General features: G+C 47.8%; 2 protein-coding genes across 3 annotated transcripts in view; both read right to left on the bottom strand.

The window, feature by feature from the left end:
* The window catches only part of ccdc120a (coiled-coil domain containing 120a), a 157,272-nt gene that overhangs the window by 66,191 nt on the left and 64,000 nt on the right, over positions 1-27,081 (bottom strand). The window lies entirely within an intron of this gene.
* LOC139556901 (uncharacterized) lies at positions 22,941-24,608 on the bottom strand. The gene is made up of 2 exons (XM_071370997.1): positions 23,113-24,608; positions 22,941-22,950 (listed from the first exon to the last, which is right to left on the bottom strand). The coding sequence occupies exons 1-2, from the start codon at positions 24,606-24,608 to the stop codon at positions 22,941-22,943; spliced, it is 1,506 nt and encodes a 501-aa protein (XP_071227098.1).

Genomic DNA, 27,081 nt, shown 5'->3' with positions numbered 1-27,081 from the left:
CCACTCAGTAATACACCATCCTTTGTGCTACTGTACCAGTGTGGGGAGAAACCAGTCAGTAATACACCATCCTTTGTGCTACTGTACCAGTGTGAGGAGAAACCAGTCAGTAATACACCATCCTTTGTGCTACTGTACCAGTGTGAGGAGAAACCAGTCAGTAATACACCATCCTTTGTGCTACTGTACCAGTGTGAGGAGAAACCAGTCAGTAATACACCATCCTTTGTGCTACTGTACCAGTGTGGGGAGAAACCACTCAGTAATACACCATCCTTTGTGCTACTGTACCAGTGTGGGGAGAAACCAGTCAGTAATACACCATCCTTTGTGCTACTGTACCAGTGTGAGGAGAAACCACTCAGTAATACACCATCCTTTGTGCTACTGTACCAGTGTGAGGAGAAACCAGTCAGTAATACACCATCCTTTGTGCTACTGTACCAGTGTGGGGAGAAACCAGTCAGTAATACACCATCCTTTGTGCTACTATACCAGTGTGAGGAGAAACCAGTCAGTAATACACCATCCTTTGTGCTACTGTACCAGTGTGAGGAGAAACCAGTCAGTAATACACCATCCTTTGTGCTACTGTACCAGTGTGGGGAGAAACCAGTCAGTAATACACCATCCTTTGTGCTACTGTACCAGTGTGAGGAGAAACCACTCAGTAATACACCATCCTTTGTGCTACTGTACCAGTGTGAGGAGAAACCAGTCAGTAATACACCATCCTTTGTGCTACTGTACCAGTGTGAGGAGAAACCAGTCAGTAATACACCATCCTTTGTGCTACTGTACCAGTGTGAGGAGAAACCAGTCAGTAATACACCATCCTTTGTGCTACTGTACCAGTGTGGGGAGAAACCACTCAGTAATACACCATCCTTTGTGCTACTGTACCAGTGTGGGGAGAAACCAGTCAGTAATACACCATCCTTTGTGCTACTGTACCAGTGTGAGGAGAAACCACTCAGTAATACACCATCCTTTGTGCTACTGTACCAGTGTGAGGAGAAACCAGTCAGTAATACACCATCCTTTGTGCTACTGTACCAGTGTGAGGAGAAACCAGTCAGTAATACACCATCCTTTGTGCTACTGTACCAGTGTGAGGAGAAACCCCAGTTTCCATTTTATCAGCCTGAGCTACAGTCTATGTGGCTGGATACATTTACACCATAGATTCACTCACTGGGGTAAATTAATACTGGATAGATTTACACCATAGACTCACTGGGGTAAATGAATACTGATGGAATTCCCCTGCTGGTTACGACTTCACCGCGATATTGATTTTGATGGTCATAACATGGGATCAATATCCATTTAAAGTGATTGAAGAAGAGGCGGAACTCAACATGCATTTAAACTGCTATTCTATGAACTATTCTAGTACCCTATGAGGGGTCCTGGTCAAAAGTAGTTCACTATATAGGCCAGGAATAGAATTCCATTTGGGACCTGACCACAATGTTGTCCAACATCTTCTTGTTAGTTACATTACCATAATAACATATCTTTTTTTTTCTCCATTGTGTCACTGACAGAATCCTTACATTATGTGAGATAACAACCATGGCCCCAAACCAACCTGGACCTGTTCAGCCACTAAACAATCCAGACTGGGAGACAATAGAAGAAGAAGGAGAAGGAGAAGGAGAAGGAGAAGGAGAAGAAGAAGAAGAAGGACAAGAAGAAGAAGGAGAAGGAGGAGGAGAAGGAGAAGAAGTAGAAGAAGAAGAAGGAGTAGAAGGAGAAGAAGAAGAAGAAGAAGGAGGAGAAGAAGAAGAAGGAGAAGAAGAAGGAGGAGGAGAAGGAGAAGAAGAAGGAGAAGAAGAAGAAGAAGGAGGAGAAGAAGAAGAAGAAGAAGGAGAAGAAGAAGGAGGAGAAGAAGAAGAAGAAGAAGAAGGAGGAGAAGAAGAAGAAGAAGAAGAAGGAGGAGAAGAAGAAGAAGGAGTAGAAGGAGAAGAGGAAGGAGTAGAAGAAGAAGAAGGAGAAGAATGAGGAGAAGAAGAAGAAGAAGAAGGAAAGACACCACACTTCTACCAGGACCCTAGAAGTCAGAGGAGGCCTTTCCCCTTCAGCAAAGTAACAAACAGTACTACTGTAGCTAGCTGGGAAGCCATACACATCATCAGTCAAGTCACTGAAATAGGATCCTACTTCCCTCAGAAAGACGGGATCCTCTCTGAGTGGAAATAACAAAGCAATGTGGGGGATCATCTACTGTACACGAATAGATGGTATCTTCCATTTGAACCAGTTTTTCACAGCAGGAAAATAATCCTGTAGCAACAGGACATATGAATTATTATGTGGGTTATAATGAAATGGATAAATCTGAAATATTTCAGTGGAAATTACAAACTTTAGAAGCCTTTTTGAGCCTTGAATACAGTTTGCATTTCCTGCTGTGCAGGAAAATCCCTGACACAATAGGATGATCAAATTAAGATAAGACATCTGTATATTATATAACATGTATTGTAGATTATAAATCCACAACACAAGGTCAGAGAGGCGAGAGAGCCATGTTTGTCCCATGTCCTCCTCTACCGTCTACCGTCTACCGTCTACCGTCAGCCAGAACCCTGCACATGTTGGTCCCATGTCCTCCTCTTCCATCACCGTCTACCCTCTTCCATCACCATCTACCGTCAGCCAGAACCCTGCACTCCCTCCCTCTCTCTGGGGTAAACTCATCCTTTTGGCAGGCTTGAGGTCTAGGGGGGGGGGGGGGGGGGGGGCACAGGGAGTGTGTTCCCACACTACCTTGCAGAAATGCAGAACAGACCAGATGGCCAGAGAGAGAAGTCTCACCATGACCCCCATTATGTCAACAGGGTTTGGGTTTGAAAACACACTAGACAAAACGATGTATATTACCATTGCTCACTCAAGGTAAAAGACACTGGGTAAGTCCCAATAATATCGTATTTCTCCTGAAGTGTACACTACTTCCCACACATCTAAAAGCATGGGATTGGTTGAGCTAGAGGAAGTGTCCACCATATTTCTTATACCAGTCATTTCCTTTTTAAATCAGTGAAGGGAAGTGAACAAGTGCACACTTGGGGAGATAGGAGAGATTGTTGACTTGGGACGCACACACTGTTAGACACTATTGACATAGATACCATTATGAATTATTGTAAAACCAACTATAAACACACACACACACACACACACACACACACACACACACACACACACACACACACACACACACACACACACACACACACACACACACACACACACACACACACACACACACACACACACACACACACACACACACACACACACGGTTTTACTATCCTTGTGGTGACCTAAAATAGATTTCCATTCAAAATGACTGATGACTGGGTGAGAGATATTGATAATAAAGTATTGTGGGGGCTGTTTTGTTAGACTTCAGTGCGGCTTTTGACATTATGGATCATATTCTGCTGCTGGAAAAACGTATGTGTTATGGCTTTACACCCGCTGCTATAATGTGGATAAAGAGTTACCCGTCTAACAGAACACAGAGGGTGTTCTTTAATGGAAGCCTCTCCAACATAATCCAGGTAGAATCAGGAATTCCCCAGGGTAGCTGTTTAGGCCCCTTACTTTTTTCAATATTTACTAACGACATGCCACTGGCTTTGAGTAAAGCCAGAGTTTCTATGTATCCAGATGACTCAACACTTTACACGTCAGCTACTACAGCAAGTGAAATCACTGCAACACTTAACAAAGAGCTGCAGTAAGTTTCAGAATGGGTGGCAAGGAATAAATTAGCCCTAAATATTTCCAAAACTAAAAGCATTGTATTTGGGACAAATCATTCACCCTGAACCTCAACTAAATCTTGTAATAAATCATGTGGAAACTGAGCAAGTTGAGGTGACTAAACTGCTTGGAGTAACCCTGGATTGTAAACTGTCATGGTCAAAACATGTTGATTCAACAGTAGCTAAGATGGGGAGAAGTCTGTCCATAATAAAGCACTGCTCTGCCTTCTTAACAGCACTATCAACAAGGCAGGTCCTACAGGCCCTAGTTTTGTCCACCTGGACTACTGTTCAGTCGTGTGGTCAGGTGCCACAAAGAGGGACTTAGGGAAAAGTACAATAGGCTCAGAAAAGAACAGCACGGCTGGCCCTTGGATGTACACAGAGAGCTAGCATTAATATGCATGAAAATCTCTCCTGGCTCAAATAGGAGGATACATTGACTTCATCACTACTTGTATTTGTAAGAAGTGTTGACATCTAGAATGCACTGAGCTGTCTGTTTGAACTACTAACACACAGCTCAGACACCCATACATACCCCCACAAGACATGCCACCAGAGGTCTCTTCACAGTCCCCAAGTCCAGAACAGACTATGGGAGGTGCACAGTACTACATAGAGCCATGACTACATGGAACTCTAGTCCACATCAGGTAACTGATGGTAAAACCCATGTTGCTATAGACACCTGATGGTAATACCATGTTGCTATAGACACCTGATGGTAATACCATGTTGCTATAGACACCTGATGGTAATACCATGTTGCTATAGACACCTGATGGTAATACCATGTTGCTATAGACACCTGATGGTAATACCATGTTGCTATAGACACCTGATGGTAATACCATGTTGCTATAGACACCTGATGGTAATACCATGTTGCTATAGACACCTGATGGTAATACCATGTTACTATAGACACATGATGGTAATACCATGTTGCTATAGACACCTGATGGTAACACCATGTTGCTATAGACACCTGATGGTAATACCATGTTGCTATAGACACCTGATGGTAATACCATGTTGCTATAGACACCTGATGGTAATACCATGTTGCTATAGACACCTGATGGTAATACCATGTTGCTATAGACACCTGATGGTAATACCATGTTGCTATAGACACCTGATGGTATTAGCCATGTTGCTATAGACACCTGATGGTATTAGCCATGTTGCTATAGACACCTGATGGTAATACCATGTTGCTATAGACACCTGATGGTAATACCATGTTGCTATAGACACCTGATGGTAATACCATGTTGCTATAGACACCTGATGGTAATACCATGTTGCTATAGACACCTGATGGTAATACCATGTTGCTATAGACACCTGATGGTAATACCCATGTTGCTATAGACACCTGATGGTAATACCATGTTGCTATAGACACCTGATGGTAATACCCATGTTGCTATAGACACCTGATGGTAATACCCATGTTGCTATAGACACCTGATGGTAATACCATGTTACTATAGACACCTGATGGTAATACCCATGTTACTATAGACACATGATGGTAATACCATGTTGCTATAGACACCTGATGGTAACACCATGTTGCTATAGACACCTGATGGTAATACCATGTTGCTATAGACACCTGATGGTATTAGCCATGTTGCTATAGACACCTGATGGTAATACCATGTTGCTATAGACACCTGATGGTAATACCATGTTGCTATAGACACCTGATGGTATTAGCCATGTTGCTATAGACACCTGATGGTAATACCATGTTGCTATAGACACCTGATGGTAATACCATGTTGCTATAGACACCTGATGGTAATACCATGTTGCTATAGACACCTGATGGTAATACCATGTTGCTATAGACACCTGATGGTAATACCATGTTGCTATAGACACCTGATGGTAATACCATGTTGCTATAGACACCTGATGGTAATACCATGTTGCTATAGACACCTGATGGTAATACCCATGTTGCTATAGACACCTGATGGTAATACCATGTTGCTATAGACACCTGATGGTAATACCATGTTGCTATAGACACCTGATGGTAATACCCATGTTGCTATAGACACCTGATGGTAATACCCATGTTGCTATAGACACCTGATGGTAATACCATGTTGCTATAGACACCTGATGGTAATACCATGTTGCTATAGACACCTGATGGTAATACCATGTTGCTATAGACACCTGATGGTAATACCCATGTTGCTATAGACACCTGATGGTAATACCATGTTGCTATAGACACCTGATGGTAATACCCATGTTGCTATAGACACCTGATGGTAATACCATGTTGCTATAGACACCTGATGGTAATACCCATGTTGCTATAGACACCTGATGGTAATACCATGTTGCTATAGACACATGATGGTAATACCATGTTGCTATAGACACATGATGGTAATACCATGTTACTATAGACACCTGATGGTAATACCATGTTGCTATAGACACCTGATGGTAAAACCCATGTTGCTATAGACACCTGATGGTAATACCATGTTGCTATAGACACCTGATGGTAATACCCATGTTGCTATAGACACCTGATGGTAATACCATGTTGCTATAGACACCTGATGGTAAAACCCATGTTGCTATAGACACCTGATGGTAATACCATGTTGCTATAGACACCTGATGGTAATACCATGTTGCTATAGACACCTGATGGTAATACCATGTTGCTATAGACACCTGATGGTAATACCATGTTGCTATAGACACCTGATGGTAATACCCATGTTGCTATAGACACCTGATGGTAATACCCATGTTGCTATAGACACCTGATGGTAATACCATGTTGCTATAGACACCTGATGGTAATACCATGTTGCTATAGACACCTGATGGTAATACCATGTTGCTATAGACACCTGATGGTAATACCATGTTGCTATAGACACCTGATGGTAATACCCATGTTGCTATAGACACCTGATGGTAATACCATGTTGCTATAGACACCTGATGGTAATACCATGTTGCTATAGACACCTGATGGTAATACCATGTTGCTATAGACACCTGATGGTAATACCATGTTGCTATAGACACCTGATGGTAATACCATGTTGCTATAGACACCTGATGGTAATACCATGTTGCTATAGACACCTGATGGTAATACCATGTTGCTATAGACACCTGATGGTAATACCATGTTGCTATAGACACCTGATGGTAATACCATGTTGCTATAGACACCTGATGGTAATACCATGTTGCTATAGACACCTGATGGTAATACCATGTTGCTATAGACACCTGATGGTAATACCATGTTGCTATAGACACCTGATGGTAATACCATGTTGCTATAGACACCTGATGGTAATACCATGTTGCTATAGACACCTGATGGTAATACCATGTTGCTATAGACACCTGATGGTAATACCATGTTGCTATAGACACCTGATGGTAATACCATGTTGCTATAGACACCTGATGGTAATACCCATGTTGCTATAGACACCTGATGGTAATACCATGTTGCTATAGACACCTGATGGTAATACCATGTTGCTATAGACACCTGATGGTAATACCATGTTGCTATAGACACCTGATGGTAATACCATGTTGCTATAGACACCTGATGGTAATACCCATGTTGCTATAGACACCTGATGGTAATACCATGTTGCTATAGACACCTGATGGTAATACCATGTTGCTATAGACACCTGATGGTAATACCATGTTGCTATAGACACCTGATGGTAATACCATGTTACTATAGACACCTGATGGTAATACCATGTTGCTATAGACACCTGATGGTAATACCATGTTGCTATAGACACCTGATGGTAATACCATGTTGCTATAGACACCTGATGGTAATACCATGTTGCTATAGACACCTGATGGTAATACCCATGTTGCTATAGACACCTGATGGTAATACCCATGTTGCTATAGACACCTGATGGTAATACCATGTTGCTATAGACACCTGATGGTAATACCCATGTTGCTATAGACACCTGATGGTAATACCATGTTGCTATAGACACCTGATGGTAATACCATGTTGCTATAGACACCTGATGGTAATACCATGTTGCTATAGACACCTGATGGTAATACCATGTTGCTATAGACACCTGATGGTAATACCATGTTGCTATAGACACCTGATGGTAATACCATGTTGCTATAGACACCTGATGGTAATACCATGTTGCTATAGACACCTGATGGTAATACCATGTTGCTATAGACACCTGATGGTAATACCATGTTGCTATAGACACCTGATGGTAATACCATGTTGCTATAGACACCTGATGGTAATACCATGTTGCTATAGACACCTGATGGTAATACCATGTTGCTATAGACACCTGATGGTAATACCATGTTGCTATAGACACCTGATGGTAATACCATGTTGCTATAGACACCTGATGGTAATACCCATGTTGCTATAGACACCTGATGGTAATACCATGTTGCTATAGACACCTGATGGTAATACCATGTTGCTATAGACACCTGATGGTAATACCATGTTGCTATAGACACCTGATGGTAATACCATGTTACTATAGACACCTGATGGTAATACCATGTTGCTATAGACACCTGATGGTAATACCATGTTGCTATAGACACCTGATGGTAATACCATGTTGCTATAGACACCTGATGGTAATACCATGTTGCTATAGACACCTGATGGTAATACCCATGTTGCTATAGACACCTGATGGTAATACCCATGTTGCTATAGACACCTGATGGTAATACCATGTTGCTATAGACACCTGATGGTAATACCCATAATGCTATAGACACCTGATGGTAATACCATGTTGCTATAGACACCTGATGGTAATACCATGTTGCTATAGACACCTGATGGTAATACCATGTTGCTATAGACACCTGATGGTAATACCATGTTGCTATAGACACCTGATGGTAATACCATGTTGCTATAGACACCTGATGGTAATACCATGTTGCTATAGACACCTGATGGTAATACCATGTTGCTATAGACACCTGATGGTAATACCATGTTGCTATAGACACCTGATGGTAATACCATGTTGCTATAGACACCTGATGGTAACACCATGTTGCTATAGACACCTGATGGTAATACCATGTTGCTATAGACACCTGATGGTAATACCATGTTGCTATAGACACCTGATGGTAATACATGTTGCTATAGACACCTGATGGTAATACCATGTTGCTATAGACACCTGATGGTAATACCATGTTGCTATAGACACCTGATGGTAATACACATGTTGCTATAGACACCTGATGGTAATACCATGTTGCTATAGACACCTGATGGTAATACCATGTTGCTATAGACACCTGATGGTAATACCCATGTTGCTATAGACACCTGATGGTAATACCCATGTTGCTATAGACACCTGATGGTAATACCATGTTGCTATAGACACCTGATGGTAATACCATGTTGCTATAGACACATGATGGTAATACCATGTTGCTATAGACACCTGATGGTAATACCCATGTTGCTATAGACACATGATGGTAATACCATGTTGCTATAGACACCTGATGGTAATACCCATGTTGCTATAGACACCTGATGGTAATACCCATGTTGCTATAGACACCTGATGGTAATACCATGTTGCTATAGACACATGATGGTAATACCATGTTGCTATAGACACCTGATGGTAATACCCATGTTGCTATAGACACCTGATGGTAATACCATGTTGCTATAGACACATGATGGTAATACCATGTTACTATAGACACCTGATGGTAATACCATGTTGCTATAGACACCTGATGGTAATACCATGTTGCTATAGACACCTGATGGTAATACCATGTTGCTATAGACACCTGATGGTAATACCATGTTGCTATAGACACCTGATGGTAATACCATGTTGCTATAGACACATGATGGTAATACCATGTTACTATAGACACCTGATGGTAATACCATGTTGCTATAGACACCTGATGGTAATACCATGTTGCTATAGACACCTGATGGTAACACCATGTTGCTATAGACACCTGATGGTAATACCATGTTGCTATAGACACCTGATGGTAATACCATGTTGCTATAGACACCTGATGGTAATACCCATGTTGCTATAGACACCTGATGGTAATACCATGTTGCTATAGACACCTGATGGTAATACCATGTTGCTATAGACACCTGATGGTAATACCCATGTTGCTATAGACACCTGATGGTAATACCCATGTTGCTATAGACACCTGATGGTAATACCATGTTGCTATAGACACCTGATGGTAATACCCATGTTGCTATAGACACCTGATGGTAATACCATGTTGCTATAGACACCTGATGGTAATACCATGTTGCTATAGACACCTGATGGTAATACCATGTTGCTATAGACACCTGATGGTATTACCCATGTTGCTATAGACACCTGATGGTAATACCATGTTGCTATAGACACCTGATGGTAATACCATGTTGCTATAGACACCTGATGGTAATACCATGTTGCTATAGACACCTGATGGTAATACCATGTTGCTATAGACACCTGATGGTAATACCCATGTTGCTATAGACACCTGATGGTAATACCATGTTGCTATAGACACCTGATGGTAATACCATGTTGCTATAGACACCTGATGGTAATACCATGTTGCTATAGACACCTGATGGTAATACCCATGTTGCTATAGACACCTGATGGTAATACCATGTTGCTATAGACACCTGATGGTAATACCATGTTGCTATAGACACATGATGGTAATACCATTCTGGTATTAAGTAGTACACTGTATTGGAATGGGGTGTCACTACAGGCTCAGCCATGGTATTTAACAACACCATAACCTGCTATTTAACCAGCACAGTCCATTTGTTGAAATAGTCAAGGACTGCTGCTGTCATGGACGAGAGGGACAGGCGGGGAGGGACACATGGTGCTTCTTCCAGGCTCGCTGTCCCTGTATGTCTTCAGAGCCTTTGTTGTCCTCGGTCTCTGGGAGATGAGCTGAGCAGAGCTCAGGGTCAGGGATGGGTAACTCCAGCTGACTATGTGGTCAGGGCAGGGCAGGGTCAGGGCAGGGTCAGGGCAGGGTCAGGGTCAGGGCAGGGTCAGGGATGGGTAACTCCAGCTGACTATGTGGTCAGGGTAGGGCAGGGTCAGGGCAGGGTCAGGGCAGGGTCAGGGATGGGTAACTCCAGCTGACTATGTGGTCAGGGTAGGGCAGGGTCAGGGCATGGTCAGGGTGGGGTCAGGGTCAGGGTAGGGTCAGGGCATGGTCAGGGTAGGGTCAGGGCAGGGTCAGGGTAGGGTCAGGGCAGGGTCAGGGCATGGTCAGGGCAGGGGCAGGGTCAGGGCAGGGTCAGGGCATGGTCAGGGGCAGGGACAGGGTCAGGGCAGGGTCGAGGCAGGGACAGGGTCAGGGCAGGGTTGGGGCAGGGTCAGGGACAGGGTCAGGGCAGGGTCAGGGCATGGTCAGGGGCAGGGACAGGGTCAGGGCAGGGTCGGGGCAGGGGCAGGGGCAGGGACAGGGTCAAGGCAGGGTCAGGGGCAGGGACAGGGTCAGGGCAGGGTCGGGGCATGTTGTTGTATGGACATCACCACTGCAGTAAAGCAGTGTAATCCATCATGCTGAACCAAGCAGAACATGAAGGCTGTTATAAACAAACAATGAAATGAACCCTTATGATAGGAGGGTGTTTTAGGATGTTGAAATTCTCTCTCTGGTTCCTTTGTCTCCTTCTTACACAATCACCTCCATTATACCATTCCAAACCCTCTCTCCAGTCAAACAACTACTCTAACTGGCATGATACAAGACATAGGTAGGATACAGAACCCATAGGTAGGATACAGAACCCATAGGTAGGATACAGAACCCATAGGCAGGATACAGGACCCATAGGCAGGATACAGAACCCATAGGTAGGATACAGAACCCATAGTTAGGATACATGACCCATAGGCAGGATACAGAACTCATAGGTAGGATACATAACCCATAGGTAGGATACAGGACCCATAGGTAGGATACATAACCCATAGGTAGGATACAGAACCCATAGGCAGGATACAGAACCCATAGGTAGGATACAGAACCCATAGGCAGGATACAGAACACATAGGTAGGATACAGAACCCATAGGCAGGATACAGAACCCATAGGTAGGATAAAGAACCCATAGGTAGGATACAGAACCCATAGGTAGGATACAGAACCCATAGTTAGGATACAGGACCCATAGGTAGGATACAGAACCCATAGGTAGGATACAGAACCCATAGGTAGGATACAGAACCCACAGAACCCATAGACAGGATACATAACCCATAGGTAGGATACAGAACCCATAGGTAGGATACAGAACCCATAGGTAGGATACAGAACCCATAGTTAGGATACAGAACCCATAGGTAGGATACAGAACCCATAGGCAGGATACAGAACCCATAGGCAGGATACAGAACCCATAGTTAGGATACAGAACCCATAGGTAGGATACAGAACCCATAGGCAGGATACAGAACCCATAGGCAGGATACAGAACCCATAGGTAGGATACAGAACCCATAGTTAGGATACAGGACCCATAGGTAGGATAAAGAACCCATAGGCAGGATACAGAACCCATAGTTAGGATACAGGACCCATAGGTAGGATACAGAACCCATAGGTAGGGTAAAGAACCCATAGGTAGGATACAGAACCCATAGACAGGACACAGAACCCATAGGTAGGATACAGAACCCATAGACAGGATACAGAACCCATAGGTAGGATACAGAACCCATAGGCAGGATACAGAACCCATAGACAGGATACAGAACCCATAGGTAGGATACAGAACCCATAGGCAGGATACAGAACCCATAGGCAGGATACAAATCAAATCAAATCAAATGTTATTAGTCACATACACATGGTTAGCAGATGTTAATGCGAGTGTAGCGAAATGCTTGTGCTTCTAGTTCCGACAATGCAGTAATAACCAACAAGTAATCTAACCTAACAATTCCACAACTACTACCTTATACACACAAGTGTAAAGGGATAAAGAATATGTACATAAAGATATATGAATGAGTGGTGGTACAGAACGGCATAGGCAAGATGCAGTAGATGGTATAGAGTACGGTATATACATATGAGATGAGTACTGTAGGGTATGTAAACATAAAGTGGCATAGTTTAAAGTGGCTAGTGGTACATGTATTACATAAAGATGGCAAGATGCAGTAGATGATATAGAGTACAGTATATACAGTGGGGAGAACAAGTATTTGATACACTGCCGATTTTGCAGGTTTTCCTACTTACAAAGCATGTAGAGGTCTGTCATTTTTATCATAGGTACACTTCAACTGTGAGAGACGGACTCTAAAACAAAAATCCAGAAAATCACATTGTATGATTTTTAAGTAATTAATTTGCATTTTATTGCATGACATAAGTATTTGATACATCAGAAAAGCAGAACTTAATATTTGGTACAGAAACCTTTGTTTGCAATTACAGAGATCATACGTTTCCTGTAGTTCTTGACCAGGTTTGCACACACTGCAGCAGGGATGTTGGCCCACTCCTCCATACAGACCTTCTCCAGATCCTTCAGGTTTCGGGGCTGTCGCTGGGCAATACGGACTTTCAGCTCCCTCCAAAGTTTTTCTATTGGGTTCAGGTCTGGAGACTGGCTAGGCCACTCCAGGACCTTGAGATGCTTCTTACGGAGCCACTCCTTAGTTGCCCTGGCAGTGTGTTTCGGGTGGTTGTCATGCTGGAAGACCCAGCCACGACCCATCTTCAATGCTCTTACTGAGGGAAGGAGGTTGTTGGCCAAGATCTTGCAATACATGGCCCCATCCATCCTCCCCTCAATACGGTGCAGTCGTCCTGTCCCCTTTGCAGAAAAGCATCCCCAAAGAATGATGTTTCCACCTCCATGCGTCACGGTTGGGATGGTGTTCTTGGGGTTGTACTCATCCTTCTTCTTCCTCCAAACACGGCGAGTGGAGTTTAGACCAAAAAGCTCTATTTTTGTCTCATCAGACCACATGACCTTCTCCCATTCCTCCTCTGGGTCATCCAGATGGTCATTGGCAAACTTCAGACGGGCCTGGACATGCGCTGGCTTGAGCAGGGGGACCTTGCGTGCGCTGCAGGATTTTAATCCATGACGGCGTAGTGTGTTACTAATGGTTTTCTTTGAGACTGTGGTCCCAGCTCTCTTCAGGTCATTGACCAGGTCCTGCTGTGTAGTTCTGGGCTGATCCCTTACCTTCCTCATGATCATTGATGCCCCATGAGGTGAGATCTTGCATGGAGCCCCAGACCGAGGGTGATTGACCATCATCTTGAACTTCTTCCATTTTCTAATAATTGCGCCAACAGTTGTTGCCTTCTTACCAAGCTGCTTGCCTATTGTCCTGTAGCCCATCCCAGCCTTGTGCAGGTCTACAATTTTATCCCTGATGTCCTTACACAGCTCTCTGGTCTTGGCCATTGTGGAGAGGTTGGAGTCTGTTTGATTGAGTGTGTGGACAGGTGTCTTTTATACAGGTAACGAGTTCAAACAGGTGCAGTTAATACAGGTAATGAGTGGAGAACAGCAGGGCTTCTTAAAGAAAAACTAACAGGTCTGTGAGAGCCGGAATTCTTACTGGTTGGTAGGTGATCAAATACTTATGTCATGCAATAAAATGCAAATTAATTATTTAAAAATCATACAATGTGATTTTCTGGATTTTTGTTTTAGATTCCGTCTCTCACAGTTGAAGTGTACCTATGATAAAAATTACAGACCTCTACATGCTTTGTAAGTAGGAAAACCTGCAAAATCGGCAGTGTATCAAATACTTGTTCTCCCCACTGTACATATGAGATGGGTAATGTAGGGTATGTAAACATTATATTAAGTGGCATTGTTTAAAGTGGCTAGTGGTACATTTTTACATAGTTTCCATCAATTCCCATTTTTAAAGTGGCTGGAGTTGAGTCAGTATGTTGGCAGCGGCCGCTAAATGTTAGTGGTGGCTGTTTAACAGTCTGATGGCCTTGAGATAGAAGCTGTTTTTCAGTCTCTCGGTCCCTGCTTTGATGCACCTGTACTGACCTCGCCTTCTGGATGATAGCGGGGTGAACAGGCAGTGGCTTGGGTGGTTGTTGTCCTTGATGATCTTTATGGCCTTCCTGTGACATCGGGTGGTGTAGGTGTCCTGGAGGGCAGGTAGTTTGCCCCCGGTGATGCGTTCTGCAGACCTCACTACCCTCTGGAGAGCCTTACGGTTGTGGGCGGAGCAGTTGCCGTACCAGGCGGTGATACAGCCCGACAGGATGCTCTCGATTGTGCATCTGTAGAAGTTTGTGAGTGCTTTTGGTGACAAGCCGAATTTCTTCAGCCTCCTGAGGTTGAAGAGGCGCTGCTGCGCCTTCTTCACGACGCTGTCTGTGTGGGTGGACCAATTCAGTTTGTCCGTGATGTGTACACCGAGGAACTTAAAACTTTCCACCTTCTCCACTACTGACCCGTCGATGTGGATAGGGGGGTGCTCCCTCTGCTGTTTCCTGAAGTCCACAATCATCTCCTTTGTTTTGTTGACGTTGAGTGTGAGGTTATTTTCCTGACACCACACTCCGAGGGCCCTCACCTCCTCCCTGTAGGCCGTCTCGTCGTTGTTGGTAATCAAGCCTACCACTGTAGTGTCATCCGCAAACTTGATGATTGAGTTGGAGGCGTGCATGGCCACGCAGTCGTGGGTGAACAGGGAGTACAGGAGAGGGCTCAGAACGCACCCTTGTGGGGCCCCAGTGTTGAGGATCAGCGGGGTGGAGATGTTGTTACCTACCCTCACCACCTGGGGGCGGCCCGTCAGGAAGTCCAGGACCCAGTTGCACAGGGCGGGGTCGAGACCCAGGGTCTCGAGCTTGATGACGAGTTTGGAGGGTACTACGGTGTTAAATGCTGAGCTGTAATCGATGAACAGCATTCTCACATGGGTATTCCTCTTGTCCAGATGGGTTAGGGCAGTGTGCAGTGTGGTTGCGATTGCGTCGTCTGTGGACCTATTGGGTCGGTAAGCAAATTGGAGTGGGTCTAGGGTGTCCGGTAGGGTGGAGGTGATATGGTCCTTGACTAGTCTCTCAAAGCACTTCATGATGACAGAAGTGAGTGCTACGGGGCGGTAGTCGTTTAGCTCAGTTACCTTAGCTTTCTTGGGAACAGGAACAATGGTGGCCCTCTTGAAGCATGTGGGAACAGCAGACTGGGATAAGGATTGATTGAATATGTCCGTAAACACACCAGCCAGCTGGTCTGCGCATGCTCTGAGGACGCGGCTGGGAATGCCGTCTGGGCCTGCAGCCTTGCGAGGGTTAACACGTTTAAATGAACCCATAGGTAGGATACAGAACCCATAGGTAGGATACATAACCCATAGGCAGGATACAGAACCCATAGGTAGGATACAGAACCCATAGTTAGGATACAGAACCGATAGGTAGGATACAGAACCCATAGTTAGGATACATGACCCATAGGCAGGATACAGAACCCATAGGTAGGATATACCCATAGTTAGGATACAGGACCCATAGGTAGGATAAAGAACTCATAGGTAGGATATACCCATAGTTAGGATACAGGACCCATAGGTAGGATACAGAACCCATTGGTAGGATACAGAACCCATAGGTAGGATACACCCATAGGCCCATAGAATATAATATATATCTATAGAGTAGTTGAATCACTATGATAATGTCCAGCCGTAGTAGAGGTTGAGGTTGGGCTGCTAGTCAGTAACAGTTTCTCTCTCTCAGGACGACCAGCAGTAGGCCTGCAGCTACCTACACATCTGGTCCCCACATGTTCTCTGAAGTCTTCCCCCCTCTCTCCCCGTACCTCCTCCTGTCTCCCCCAGTCTGCAGAGCAACAGTGGAGGAGGAGGAAGAGGAGGAGGAGGAGGACGGCTGCATCAAACAGTCTCTTGTTCATTATTACACCACAGAGCTAAAGACATTCCACAACACAACACAGTGTCTGAAGTGTCTTCCTGCTAAAAACCCCCACAGTGAGAGAGAGAGTGTCAAAGGGGATTTTAAATGAAACACACTTTGTTCAATAGAACAGAGAATCATAATACTGTGGTTGGTCTGATGGAAAAACCAACCACAGCTTTGAGAAACAAGGTGTAGGAACATGTTGATAAAGAGAGGAGGGAAAACACACACACACACACACACACACACACACACACACACACACACACACACACACACACACACACACACACACACAGCAGAACTATTCTACCACTATGGTAGCTGATACTTGTGGTTTAGGGCACATGTTTGTATTGTACCTGGAGTGGGTATCTCTGACCTCGTTTCCAGTATGGGGCTGTAGCCCCAATGAACAGAGATGGAAACAGAGCCCACTGGAGGGAGAGATGAAGTGGGCTGATTAATTAAACCTAGAAGACAAAGGGAAGGATGTGGAATAAATAGGAAAAGCAGTTCTGAATGATGAATGAAGGGAGGAGGTGCTGAGAGAGAGAAGGGAGGAGGTGCTGAGAGAGAGGGGAGGAGGTGCTGAGAGAGAGAAGGGGGGAGGTGCTGAGAGAGAGAAGGGAGGAGGTGCTGAGAGAGAGAAGGGAGGAGGTGCTGAGAGAGAGAGGGGAGGAGGTGCTGAGAGAGAGAAGGGAGGAGGTGCTGAGAGAGAGAGGGGAGGAGGTGCTGAGAGAGAGAAGGGAGGAGGTGCTGAGAGAGAGAAGGGAGGAGGTGCTGAGAGAGAGAAGGGAGGAGGTGTTGAGAGAGAGAAGGGAGGAGGTGCTGAGAGAGAGAAGGGAGGAGGTGCTGAGAGAGAGAGGGGAGGAGGTGCTGAGAGAGAGAAGGGAGGAGGTGCTGAGAGAGAGAAGGGAGGAGGTGCTGAGAGAGAGAGGGGAGGAGGTGCTGAGAGAGAGAGGGGAGGAGGTGCTGAGAGAGAGAAGGGAGGAGGTGCTGAGAGAGAGAGGGGAGGAGGTGCTGAGAGAGAGAGGGAGGAGGTGCTGAGAGAGAGAAGGGAGGAGGTGCTGAGAGAGAGAGGGGAGGAGGTGCTGAGAGAGAGAGGGGAGGAGGTGCTGAGAGAGAGAGGGAGGAGGTGCTGAGAGAGAGAAGGGAGGAGGTGCTGAGAGAGAGAGGGGAGGAGGTGCTGAGAGAGAGAAGGGAGGAGGTGCTGAGAGAGAGAGGGGAGGAGGTGCTGAGAGAGAGAAGGGAGGAGGTGCTGAGAGAGAGAAGGGGAGGAGGTGCTGAGAGAGAGAAGGGAGGAGGTGCTGAGAGAGAGAAGGGAGGAGGTGCTGAGAGAGAGAAGGGAGGAGGTGCTGAGAGAGAGAAGGGAGGAGGTGCTGAGAGAGAGAAGGGAGGAGGTGCTGAGAGAGAGAAGGGAGGAGGTGCTGAGAGAGAGAAGGGAGGAGGTGCTGAGAGAGAGAAGGGGAGGAGGTGCTGAGAGAGAGAGGGGAGGAGGTGCTGAGAGAGAGAAGGGAGGAGGTGCTGAGAGAGAGAAGGGAGGAGGTGCTGAGAGAGAGAGGGGAGGAGGTGCTGAGAGAGAGAAGGGAGGAGGTGCTGAGAGAGAGAGGGGAGGAGGTGCTGAGAGAGAGAGGGGAGGAGGTGCTGAGAGAGAGAAGGGAGGAGGTGCTGAGAGAGAGAAGGGAGGAGGTGCTGAGAGAGAGAAGGGGAGGAGGTGCTGAGAGAGAGAGGGGAGGAGGTGCTGAGAGAGAGAGGGGAGGAGGTGCTGAGAGAGAGAAGGGGAGGAGGTGCTGAGAGAGAGAGGGGAGGAGGTGCTGAGAGAGAGAGGGGAGGAGGTGCTGAGAGAGAGAGGGGAGGAGGTGCTGAGAGAGAGAAGGGAGGAGGTGCTGAGAGAGAGAAGGGAGGAGGTGCTGAGAGAGAGAAGGGAGGAGGTGCTGAGAGAGAAGGGAGGAGGTGCTGAGAGAGAGAAGGGAGGAGGTGCTGAGAGAGAGAGGGGAGGAGGTGCTGAGAGAGAGAAGGGAGGAGGTGCTGAGAGAGAGAAGGGAGGAGGTGCTGAGAGAGAGAAGGGAGGAGGTGCTGAGAGAGAGAGGGGAGGAGGTGCTGAGAGAGAGAAGGGAGGAGGTGCTGAGAGAGAGAAGGGAGGAGGTGCTGAGAGAGAGAAGGGAGGAGGTGCTGAGAGAGAGAAGGGAGGAGGTGCTGAGAGAGAGAGGGGAGGAGGTGCTGAGAGAGAGAGGGGAGGAGGTGCTGAGAGAGAGAGGGGAGGAGGTGCTGAGAGAGAGAGGGGAGGATGTGCTGAGAGAGAGAGAGAAGGGAGGAAATGCTGAGGGAGAGAGAGAAGGGAGGAAATGCTGAGAGAGAGAGAGAGAGAAGGGGGGAAATGCTGAGAGAGAGAGAGAAGGGAGGAAATGCTGAGAGAGAGAGAGAGAGAGAAGGGGGGAAATGCTGAGAGAGAGAGAGAGAGAGAGAAGGGGGGAAATGCTGAGAGAGAGAGAGAGAGAAGGGAGGAAATGCTGTGAGAGAGAGGGGAGGAAATGCTGAGAGAGAGAAGTGAGGAAATGCTGAGAGAGAGAAGTGAGGAAATGCTGAGAGAGAGAGGGGAGGAAATGCTGAGAGAGAGAAGTGAGGAAATGCTGAGAGAGAGAAGTGAGGAAATGCTGAGAGAGAGAAGTGAGGAAATGCTGAGAGAGAGAAGTGAGGAAATGCTGAGAGAGAGAGGGGAGGAAATGCTGAGAGAGAGAGAGAAGGGAGGAAATGCTGAGAGAGAGAAGGGAGGAAATGCTGAGAGAGAGAGAGAAGTGAGGAAATGCTGAGAGAGAGAAGGGAGGAAATGCTGAGAGAGAGAAGGGAGGAAATGCTGAGAGAGAGAAGTGAGGAAATGCTGAGAGAGAGAGGGGAGGAAATGCTGAGAGAGAGAGAGAAGGGAGGAAATGCTGAGAGAGAGAAGGGAGGAAATGCTGAGAGAGAGAGGGGAGGAAGTGCTGAGAGAGAGAAGGGAGGAAATGCTGAGAGAGGGAAGGGAGGAAATGCTGAGAGAGAGAGAGAAGGGAGGAAATGCTGAGAGAGAGAGAGAGGGGAGGAAATGCTGAGAGAGAGAGAGAGAAGGGAGGAAATGCTGAGAGAGAGAAGGGAGGAAATGCTGAGAGAGAGAGGGGAGGAAGTGCTGAGAGAGAGAAGGGAGGAAATGCTGAGAGAGGGAAGGGAGGAAATGCTGAGAGAGAGAGGGGATGAAGTGCTGAGAGAGAGAAGGGAGGAAATGCTGAGAGAGAGAGAGAGAAGGGAGGAAATGCTGAGAGAGAGAGAAGGGAGGAAATGCTGAGAGAGAAGGGAGGAAATGCTGAGAGAGAGGGGGGAGGAAATGCTGAGAGAGAGAGGGGAGGAAGTGCTGAGAGAGAGAAGGGAGGAAATGCTGAGAGAGAGAGGGGAGGAAGTGCTGAGAGAGAGAAGGGAGGAAATGCTGAGAGAGAGAGAGAAGGGAGGAAATGCTGAGAGAGAGAGAGAGAAGGGAGGAAATGCTGAGAGAGAGAGGGGAGGAAATGCTGAGAGAGAGAAGGGAGGAAATGCTGAGAGAGAGAAGGGAGGAAATGCTGAGAGAGAGAGGGGAGGAAGTGCTGAGAGAGAGAAGGGAGGAAATGCTGAGAGAGAGAGGGGAGGAAGTGCTGAGAGAGAGAAGGGAGGAAATGCTGAGAGAGAGAAGGGAGGAAATGCTGAGAGAGAGAAGGGAGGAAATGCTGAGAGAGAGAAGGGAGGAAGTGCTGAGAGAGAGAAGGGAGGAAATGCTGAGAGAGAGAGGGGAGGAAGTGCTGAGAGAGAGAAGGGAGGAAATGCTGAGAGAGGGAAGGGAGGAAATGCTGAGAGAGAGAGGGGATGAAGTGCTGAGAGAGAGAAGGGAGGAAATGCTGAGAGAGAGAGAGAGAAGGGAGGAAATGCTGAGAGAGAGAGAAGGGAGGAAATGCTGAGAGAGAAGGGAGGAAATGCTGAGAGAGAGGGGGGAGGAAATGCTGAGAGAGAGAGGGGAGGAAGTGCTGAGAGAGAGAAGGGAGGAAATGCTGAGAGAGAGAGGGGAGGAAATGCTGAGAGAGAGAAGGGAGGAAGTGCTGAGAGAGAGAAGGGAGGAAATGCTGAGAGAGAGAGAGAAGGGAGGAAATGCTGAGAGAGAGAGAGAGGGGAGGAAGTGCTGAGAGAGAGAAGGGAGGAAATGCTGAGAGAGAGAAGGGAGGAAATGCTGAGAGAGAGAGAGATAGAGAAGGGAGGAAATGCTGAGAGAGAGGGGAGGAAATGCTGAGAGAGAGAAGGGAGGAAATGCTGAGAGAGAGAGGGGAGGAAATGCTGAGAGAGAGAGGGGAGGAAATGCTGAGAGAGAGAGGGGAGGAAATGCTGATAGAGGGAAGGGAGGAAATGCTGAGAGAGAGAGAGAGAAGGGAGGAAATGCTGAGAGAGAGAGGGGAGGAAGTGCTGAGAGAGAGAGGGGAGGAAATGCTGAGAGAGAGAGAAGGGAGGAAGTGCTGAGAGAGAGAAGGGAGGAAATGCTGAGAGAGAGAGAGAGAGAGAGAGAAGGGAGGAAATGCTGAGAGAGAGAGGGGAGGAAATGCTGAGAGAGAGAGGGGAGGAAATGCTGAGAGAGAGAGGGGAGGAAATGCTGAGAGAGGGAAGGGAGGAAATGCTGAGAGAGAGAGGGGAGGAAATGCTGAGAGAGAGAGGGGAGGAAATGCTGAGAGAGAGAGAGAGAAGGGAGGAAATGCTGAGAGAGAGAGGGGAGGAAATGCTGAGAGAGAGAAGTGAGGAAATGCTGAGAGAGAGAGAGAGAGAGAAGGGAGGAAATGCTGAGAGAGAGAGAGAGAAGGGAGGAAATGCTGAGAGAGAGAGAGAGAAGGGAGGAAATGCTGAGAGAGGGAAGGGAGGAAATGCTGAGAGAGAGAGAGAGAAGGGAGGACATGCTGAGAGAGAGAGAGAGAAGGGAGGAAATGCTGAGAGAGGGAAGGGAGGAAGTGCTGAGAGAGAGAAGGGAGGAAATGCTGAGAGAGAGAAGGGAGGAAATGCTGAGAGAGAGAGGGGAGGAAATGCTGAGAGAGAGAGAAGGGAGGAAGTGCTGAGAGAGAGAGGGGAGGAAGTGCTGAGAAAGAGAAGGGAGGAAATGCTGAGAGAGAGAGGGGAGGAAGTGCTGAGAGAGAGAGGGGAGGAAGTGCTGAGAGAGAGAAGGGAGGAAATGCTGAGAGAGAGAGGGGAGGAAATGCTGAGAGAGAGAAGGGAGGAGGTGCTGAGAGAGAGAAGGGAGGAAATGCTGAGAGAGAGAAGGGAGGGGGTGCTGAGAGAGAGAAGGGAGGAAATGCTGAGAGAGAGAAGGGAGGAGGTGCTGAGAGAGAGAGAGAGAGAGAGAGAAGGGAGGAAATGCTGAGAGAGAGAAGGGAGGAGGTGCTGAGAGAGAGAAGGGAGGAAATGCTGAGAGAGAGAGGGGAGGAAATGCTGAGAGAGGGAAGGGAGGAAATGCTGAGAGAGAGAAGGGAGGAGGTGCTGAGAGAGAGAGAGAAGGGAGGAAATGCTGAGAGAGAGAAGGGAGGAGGTGCTGAGAGAGAGAAGGGAGGAAATTCTGAGAGAGAGAGGGGAGGAAATGCTGAGAGAGGGAAGGGAGGAAATGCTGAGAGAGGGAAGGGAGGAAATGCTGAGAGAGAGAGAGAGAAGGGAGGAAATGCTGAGAGAGAGAGGGGAGGAAATGCTGAGAGAGAGAGGGGAGGAAATGCTGAGAGAGGGAAGGGAGGAAATGCTGAGAGAGAGAGGGGAGGAAGTGCTGAGAGAGAGAGGGGAGGAAATGCTGAGAGAGAGAAGTGAGGAAATGCTGAGAGAGAGAGGGGAGGAAGTGCTGAGAGAGAGAAGGGAGGAAATGCTGAGAGAGAGAAGGGAGGAGGTGCTGAGAGAGAGAAGGGAGGAAATGCTGAGAGAGAGAAGGGAGGAAATGCTGAGAGAGAGAAGGGAGGAGGTGCTGATAGAGGGAGGGGTCCTTCTTCTATGCTGGGGTGCACAGAAGAATCAATGATCTACTAATCACTCATTCCGTGATACAGATACAGATTGGACATCCTGTGCCTCGCCTTGCTCTAACGGATCCCCTCTAACACTGGGATTCCTCTAGACGGAGCTACACAGATAGATAACAGCTAACAGGGAGGGAGAGTGAATAAAAACATGAACAGCACAGAGAGAGGGAAGAGAGGGATGAGAGGAGAAGGGGCAGCTGGGGACAAGAGAATGCAAATAGGAGAGGATTTGAATATTCAAAGCCTGTGGAGCTGGGGTGGACTGTGGAGCTGGGGTGGACTGTGGAGCTGGGAGGACTGTGGAGCTGGGGAGGCCTGTGAAGCTGGGGAGGCCTGTGGAGCTGGGGAGGACTGTGGAGCTGGGGAGGACTGTGGAGCTGGGAGGGACTGTGGAGCTGGGGAGGACTGTGGAGCTGGGGAGGACTGTGGAGCTGGGAAGACTGTGGAGCTGGGAAGAACTGTAGAGCTGGGTAGGACTGTGGAGCTGGGAAGGACTGTGGAGCTGGGGAGGACTGTGGAGCTGGGAAGAACTGTGGAGCTGGGCAGAACTGTGGAGCTGGGAAGAACTGTGGAGCTGGGGCGGCCTGTGGAGCTGGGAGGATTGTGGAGCTGGGAGGGACTGTGGAGCTGGGAAGGCCTGTGGAGCTTGGGAGAACTGTGGAGCTGGGAGGAACTGTGGAGCTGGGAAGAACTGTGGAGCTGGGTAGGACTGTGGAGCTGGGAAGGACTGTGGAGCTGGGGAGGACTGTGGAGCTGGGAAGAACTGTGGAGCTGGGAAGAACTGTGGAGCTGGGAAGAACTGTGGAGCTGGGATGAACTGTGGAGCTGGGATGAACTGTGGAGCTGGGTAGGACTGTGGAGCTGGGAAGGACTGTGGAGCTGGGGAGGACTGTGGAGCTGGGGAGGACTGTGGAGCTGGGAAGACTGTGGAGCTGGGAAGAACTGTAGAGCTGGGTAGGACTGTGGAGCTGGGAAGGACTGTGGAGCTGGGGAGGACTGTGGAGCTGGGAAGAACTGTGGAGCTGGGCAGAACTGTGGAGCTGGGAAGAACTGTGGAGCTGGGGCGGCCTGTGGAGCTGGGAGGATTGTGGAGCTGGGAGGGACTGTGGAGCTGGGGAGGCATGTGGAGCTTGGGAGAACTGTGGAGCTGGGGAGAACTGTGGAGCTGGGAAGAACTGTGGAGCTGGGAAGAACTGTGGAGCTGGGTAGGACTGTGGAGCTGGGAAGGACTGTGGAGCTGGGGAGGACTGTGGAGCTGGGAAGAACTGTGGAGCTGGGAAGAACTGTGGAGCTGGGATGAACTGTGGAGCTGGGATGAACTGTGGAGCTGGGGCGGCCTGTGGAGCTGGGAGGGACTGTGGAGCTGGGATGGACTGTGGAGCTGGGGTGGACTGTGGAGCTGGGAAGAACTGGGGAGCTGGGGAGGCCTGTGGAGCTGGGGAGGACTGTGGAGCTGGGGAGGACTGTGGAGCTGGGAGGACTGTGGAGCTGGGAAGGACTGTGGAGCTGGGGAGGCCTGTGGAGCTGGGATGGACTGTGGAGCTGGGAGGACTGTGGAGCTGGGAGGACTGTGGAGCTGGGGTGGACTGTGGAGCTGGGAGGACTGTGAAGCTGGCGAGGCCTGTGGAGCTGGGAAGGACTGTGGAGCTGGGGAGGACTGTGGAGCTGGGGAGGACTGTGGAGCTGGGGAGGACTGTGGAGCTGGGAGGCCTGTGGAGCTGGGAGGACTGTGAAGCTGGGAAGGACTGTCCCCAACCATTTATTTGGTTAACAACAAAACATGACAACACAGCATGGTAGCAACACAACATGACAACAACATGGTAGCAACACAACATGACAACAACATGGAAGCAACACAACATGACAACAACATGGTAGGAACACAGCATGACAACACAGCATGGTAGCAACACAACATAACAACATGGTAGCAACACAACATGACAACAGCACAACATGGTATCAGCACAAAACATGGTACAAACATTATTGGGCACAGACAACAAAACAAAGGGCAAGAAGGTAGAGACAACAATACATCACACAAAGCAGCCACAACTGTCAGTAAGAGTATCCATGACTGAGTCTTTGAATGAAGAGATGGAGATAAAACTGTCCTCCTCCCTGTCCCCAACATACAGTATACCCTCCTCCCTGTCCCCAACATACAGAATACCCTCCTCCCTGTCCCCAACATACAGAATACCCTCCTCCCTGTCCCCAACCATACAGAATACCCTCCTCCCTGTCCCCAACCATACAGAATACCCTCCTCCCTGTCCCCAACCATACAGAATACCCTCCTCCCTGTCCCCAACATACAGTATACCCTCCTCCCTGTCCCCAACATACAGAATACCCTCCTCCCTGTCCCCAACCATACAGAATACCCTCCTCCCTGTCCCCACCCATACAGAATACCCTCCTCCCTGTCCCAACCATACAGAATACCCTCCTCCCTGTCCCCAACCATACAGAATACCCTCCTCCCTGTCCCAACCATACAGAATACCCTCCTCCCTGTCCCCAACATACAGTATACCCTCCTCCCTGTCCCCAACCATACAGAATACCCTCCTCCCTGTCCCAACCATACAGAATACCCTCCTCCCTGTCCCCAACATACAGTATACCCTCCTCCCTGTCCCCAACCATACAGAATACCCTCCTCCCTGTCCCCAACATACAGAATACCCTCCTCCCTGTCCCCAACATACAGAATACCATCCTCCCTGTCCCCAACATACAGAATACCCTCCTCCCTGTCCCCAACCATACAGAATACCCTCCTCCCTGTCCCCAACCATACAGAAAACCCTCCTCCCTGTCCCCAACCATACAGAATACCCTCCTCTCTGTCCCCAACCATACAGAATACCCTCCTCCCTGTCCCCAACATACAGAATACCCTCCTCCCTGTCCCCAACCATACAGAATACCCTCCTCCCTGTCCCCAACATACAGTATACCCTCCTCCCTGTCCCCAACATACAGTATACCCTCCTCCCTGTCCCCAACATACAGAATACATGGTCTCTCATAGGTCCTCTCTGTCTTGTCAATGTCTCTCCTAGGTCCTCTCTGTATTTGCATGGTCTCTCCTATTGGGGAGAGAATCAATCAATAAGAACATCTGATTGGGGAGGGAATCAATCAATGAGAACAGCTGATTGGGGAGGGAATCAATCAATGAGAACAGCTGATTGGGGAGGGAATCAATCAATAACAACATCTGATTGGGGAGGGAATCTACCAATGTCACCTACAGAGACTAGAGAGTCTGTTCACCCACAGAGACTAGAGAGTCTGTTCACCCACAGAGACTAGAGAGTCAGTTCACCCACAGAGACTAGAGAGTCAGTTCACCCACAGAGACTAGAGAGTCTGTTCACCCACAGAGACTAGAGAGTCTGTTCACCCACAGAGACTAGAGAGTCTGTTCACCCACAGAGACTAGAGAGTCAGTTCACCCACAGAGACTAGAGAGTCAGTTCACCCACAGAGACTAGAGAGTCTGTTCACCCACAGAGACTAGAGAGTCTGTTCACCCACAGAGACTAGAGAGTCAGTTCACCCACAGAGACTAGAGAGTCTGTTCACCCACAGAGACTAGAGAGTCTGTTCACCCACAGAGACTAGAGAGTCTGTTCACCCACAGAGACTAGAGAGTCTGTTCACCCACAGAGACTAGAGAGTCAGTTCACCCACAGAGACTAGAGAGTCTGTTCACCCACAGAGACTAGAGAGTCTGTTCACCCACAGAGACTAGAGAGTCTGTTCACCCACAGAGACTAGAGAGTCTGTTCACCCACAGAGACTAGAGAGTCTGTTCACCCACAGAGACTAGAGAGTCAGTTCACCCACAGAGACTAGAGAGTCTGTTCACCCACAGAGACTAGAGAGTCTGTTCACCCACAGAGACTAGAGAGTCTGTTCACCCACAGAGACTAGAGAGTCTGTTCACCCACAGAGACTAGAGAGTCAGTTCACCCACAGAGACTAGAGAGTCTGTTCACCCACAGAGACTAGAGAGTCTGTTCACCCACAGAGACTAGAGAGTCTGTTCACCCACAGAGACTAGAGAGTCAGTTCACCCACAGAGACTAGAGAGTCAGTTCACCCACAGAGACTAGAGAGTCAGTTCACCCACAGAGACTAGAGAGTCAGTTCACCCACAGAGACTAGAGGGTCAGTTCACCCACAGAGACTAGAGAGTCAGTTCACCCACA

Source organism: Salvelinus alpinus, chromosome 28 (assembly GCF_045679555.1).
Source record: "Salvelinus alpinus chromosome 28, SLU_Salpinus.1, whole genome shotgun sequence".
Classification (NCBI taxonomy): domain Eukaryota; kingdom Metazoa; phylum Chordata; class Actinopteri; order Salmoniformes; family Salmonidae; genus Salvelinus; species Salvelinus alpinus.
Note: the sequence above shows the minus strand (reverse complement) of the source record. Positions and strands in the feature narration are given on the sequence as shown.

Bases quoted from the DNA above. Each gene is read 5' to 3' on its own strand.
- LOC139556901 (XM_071370997.1), bottom strand. From the start codon at position 24,608: ATGGTTGGGGACAGTCCTTCCCAGCTTCACAGTCCTCCCAGCTCCACA.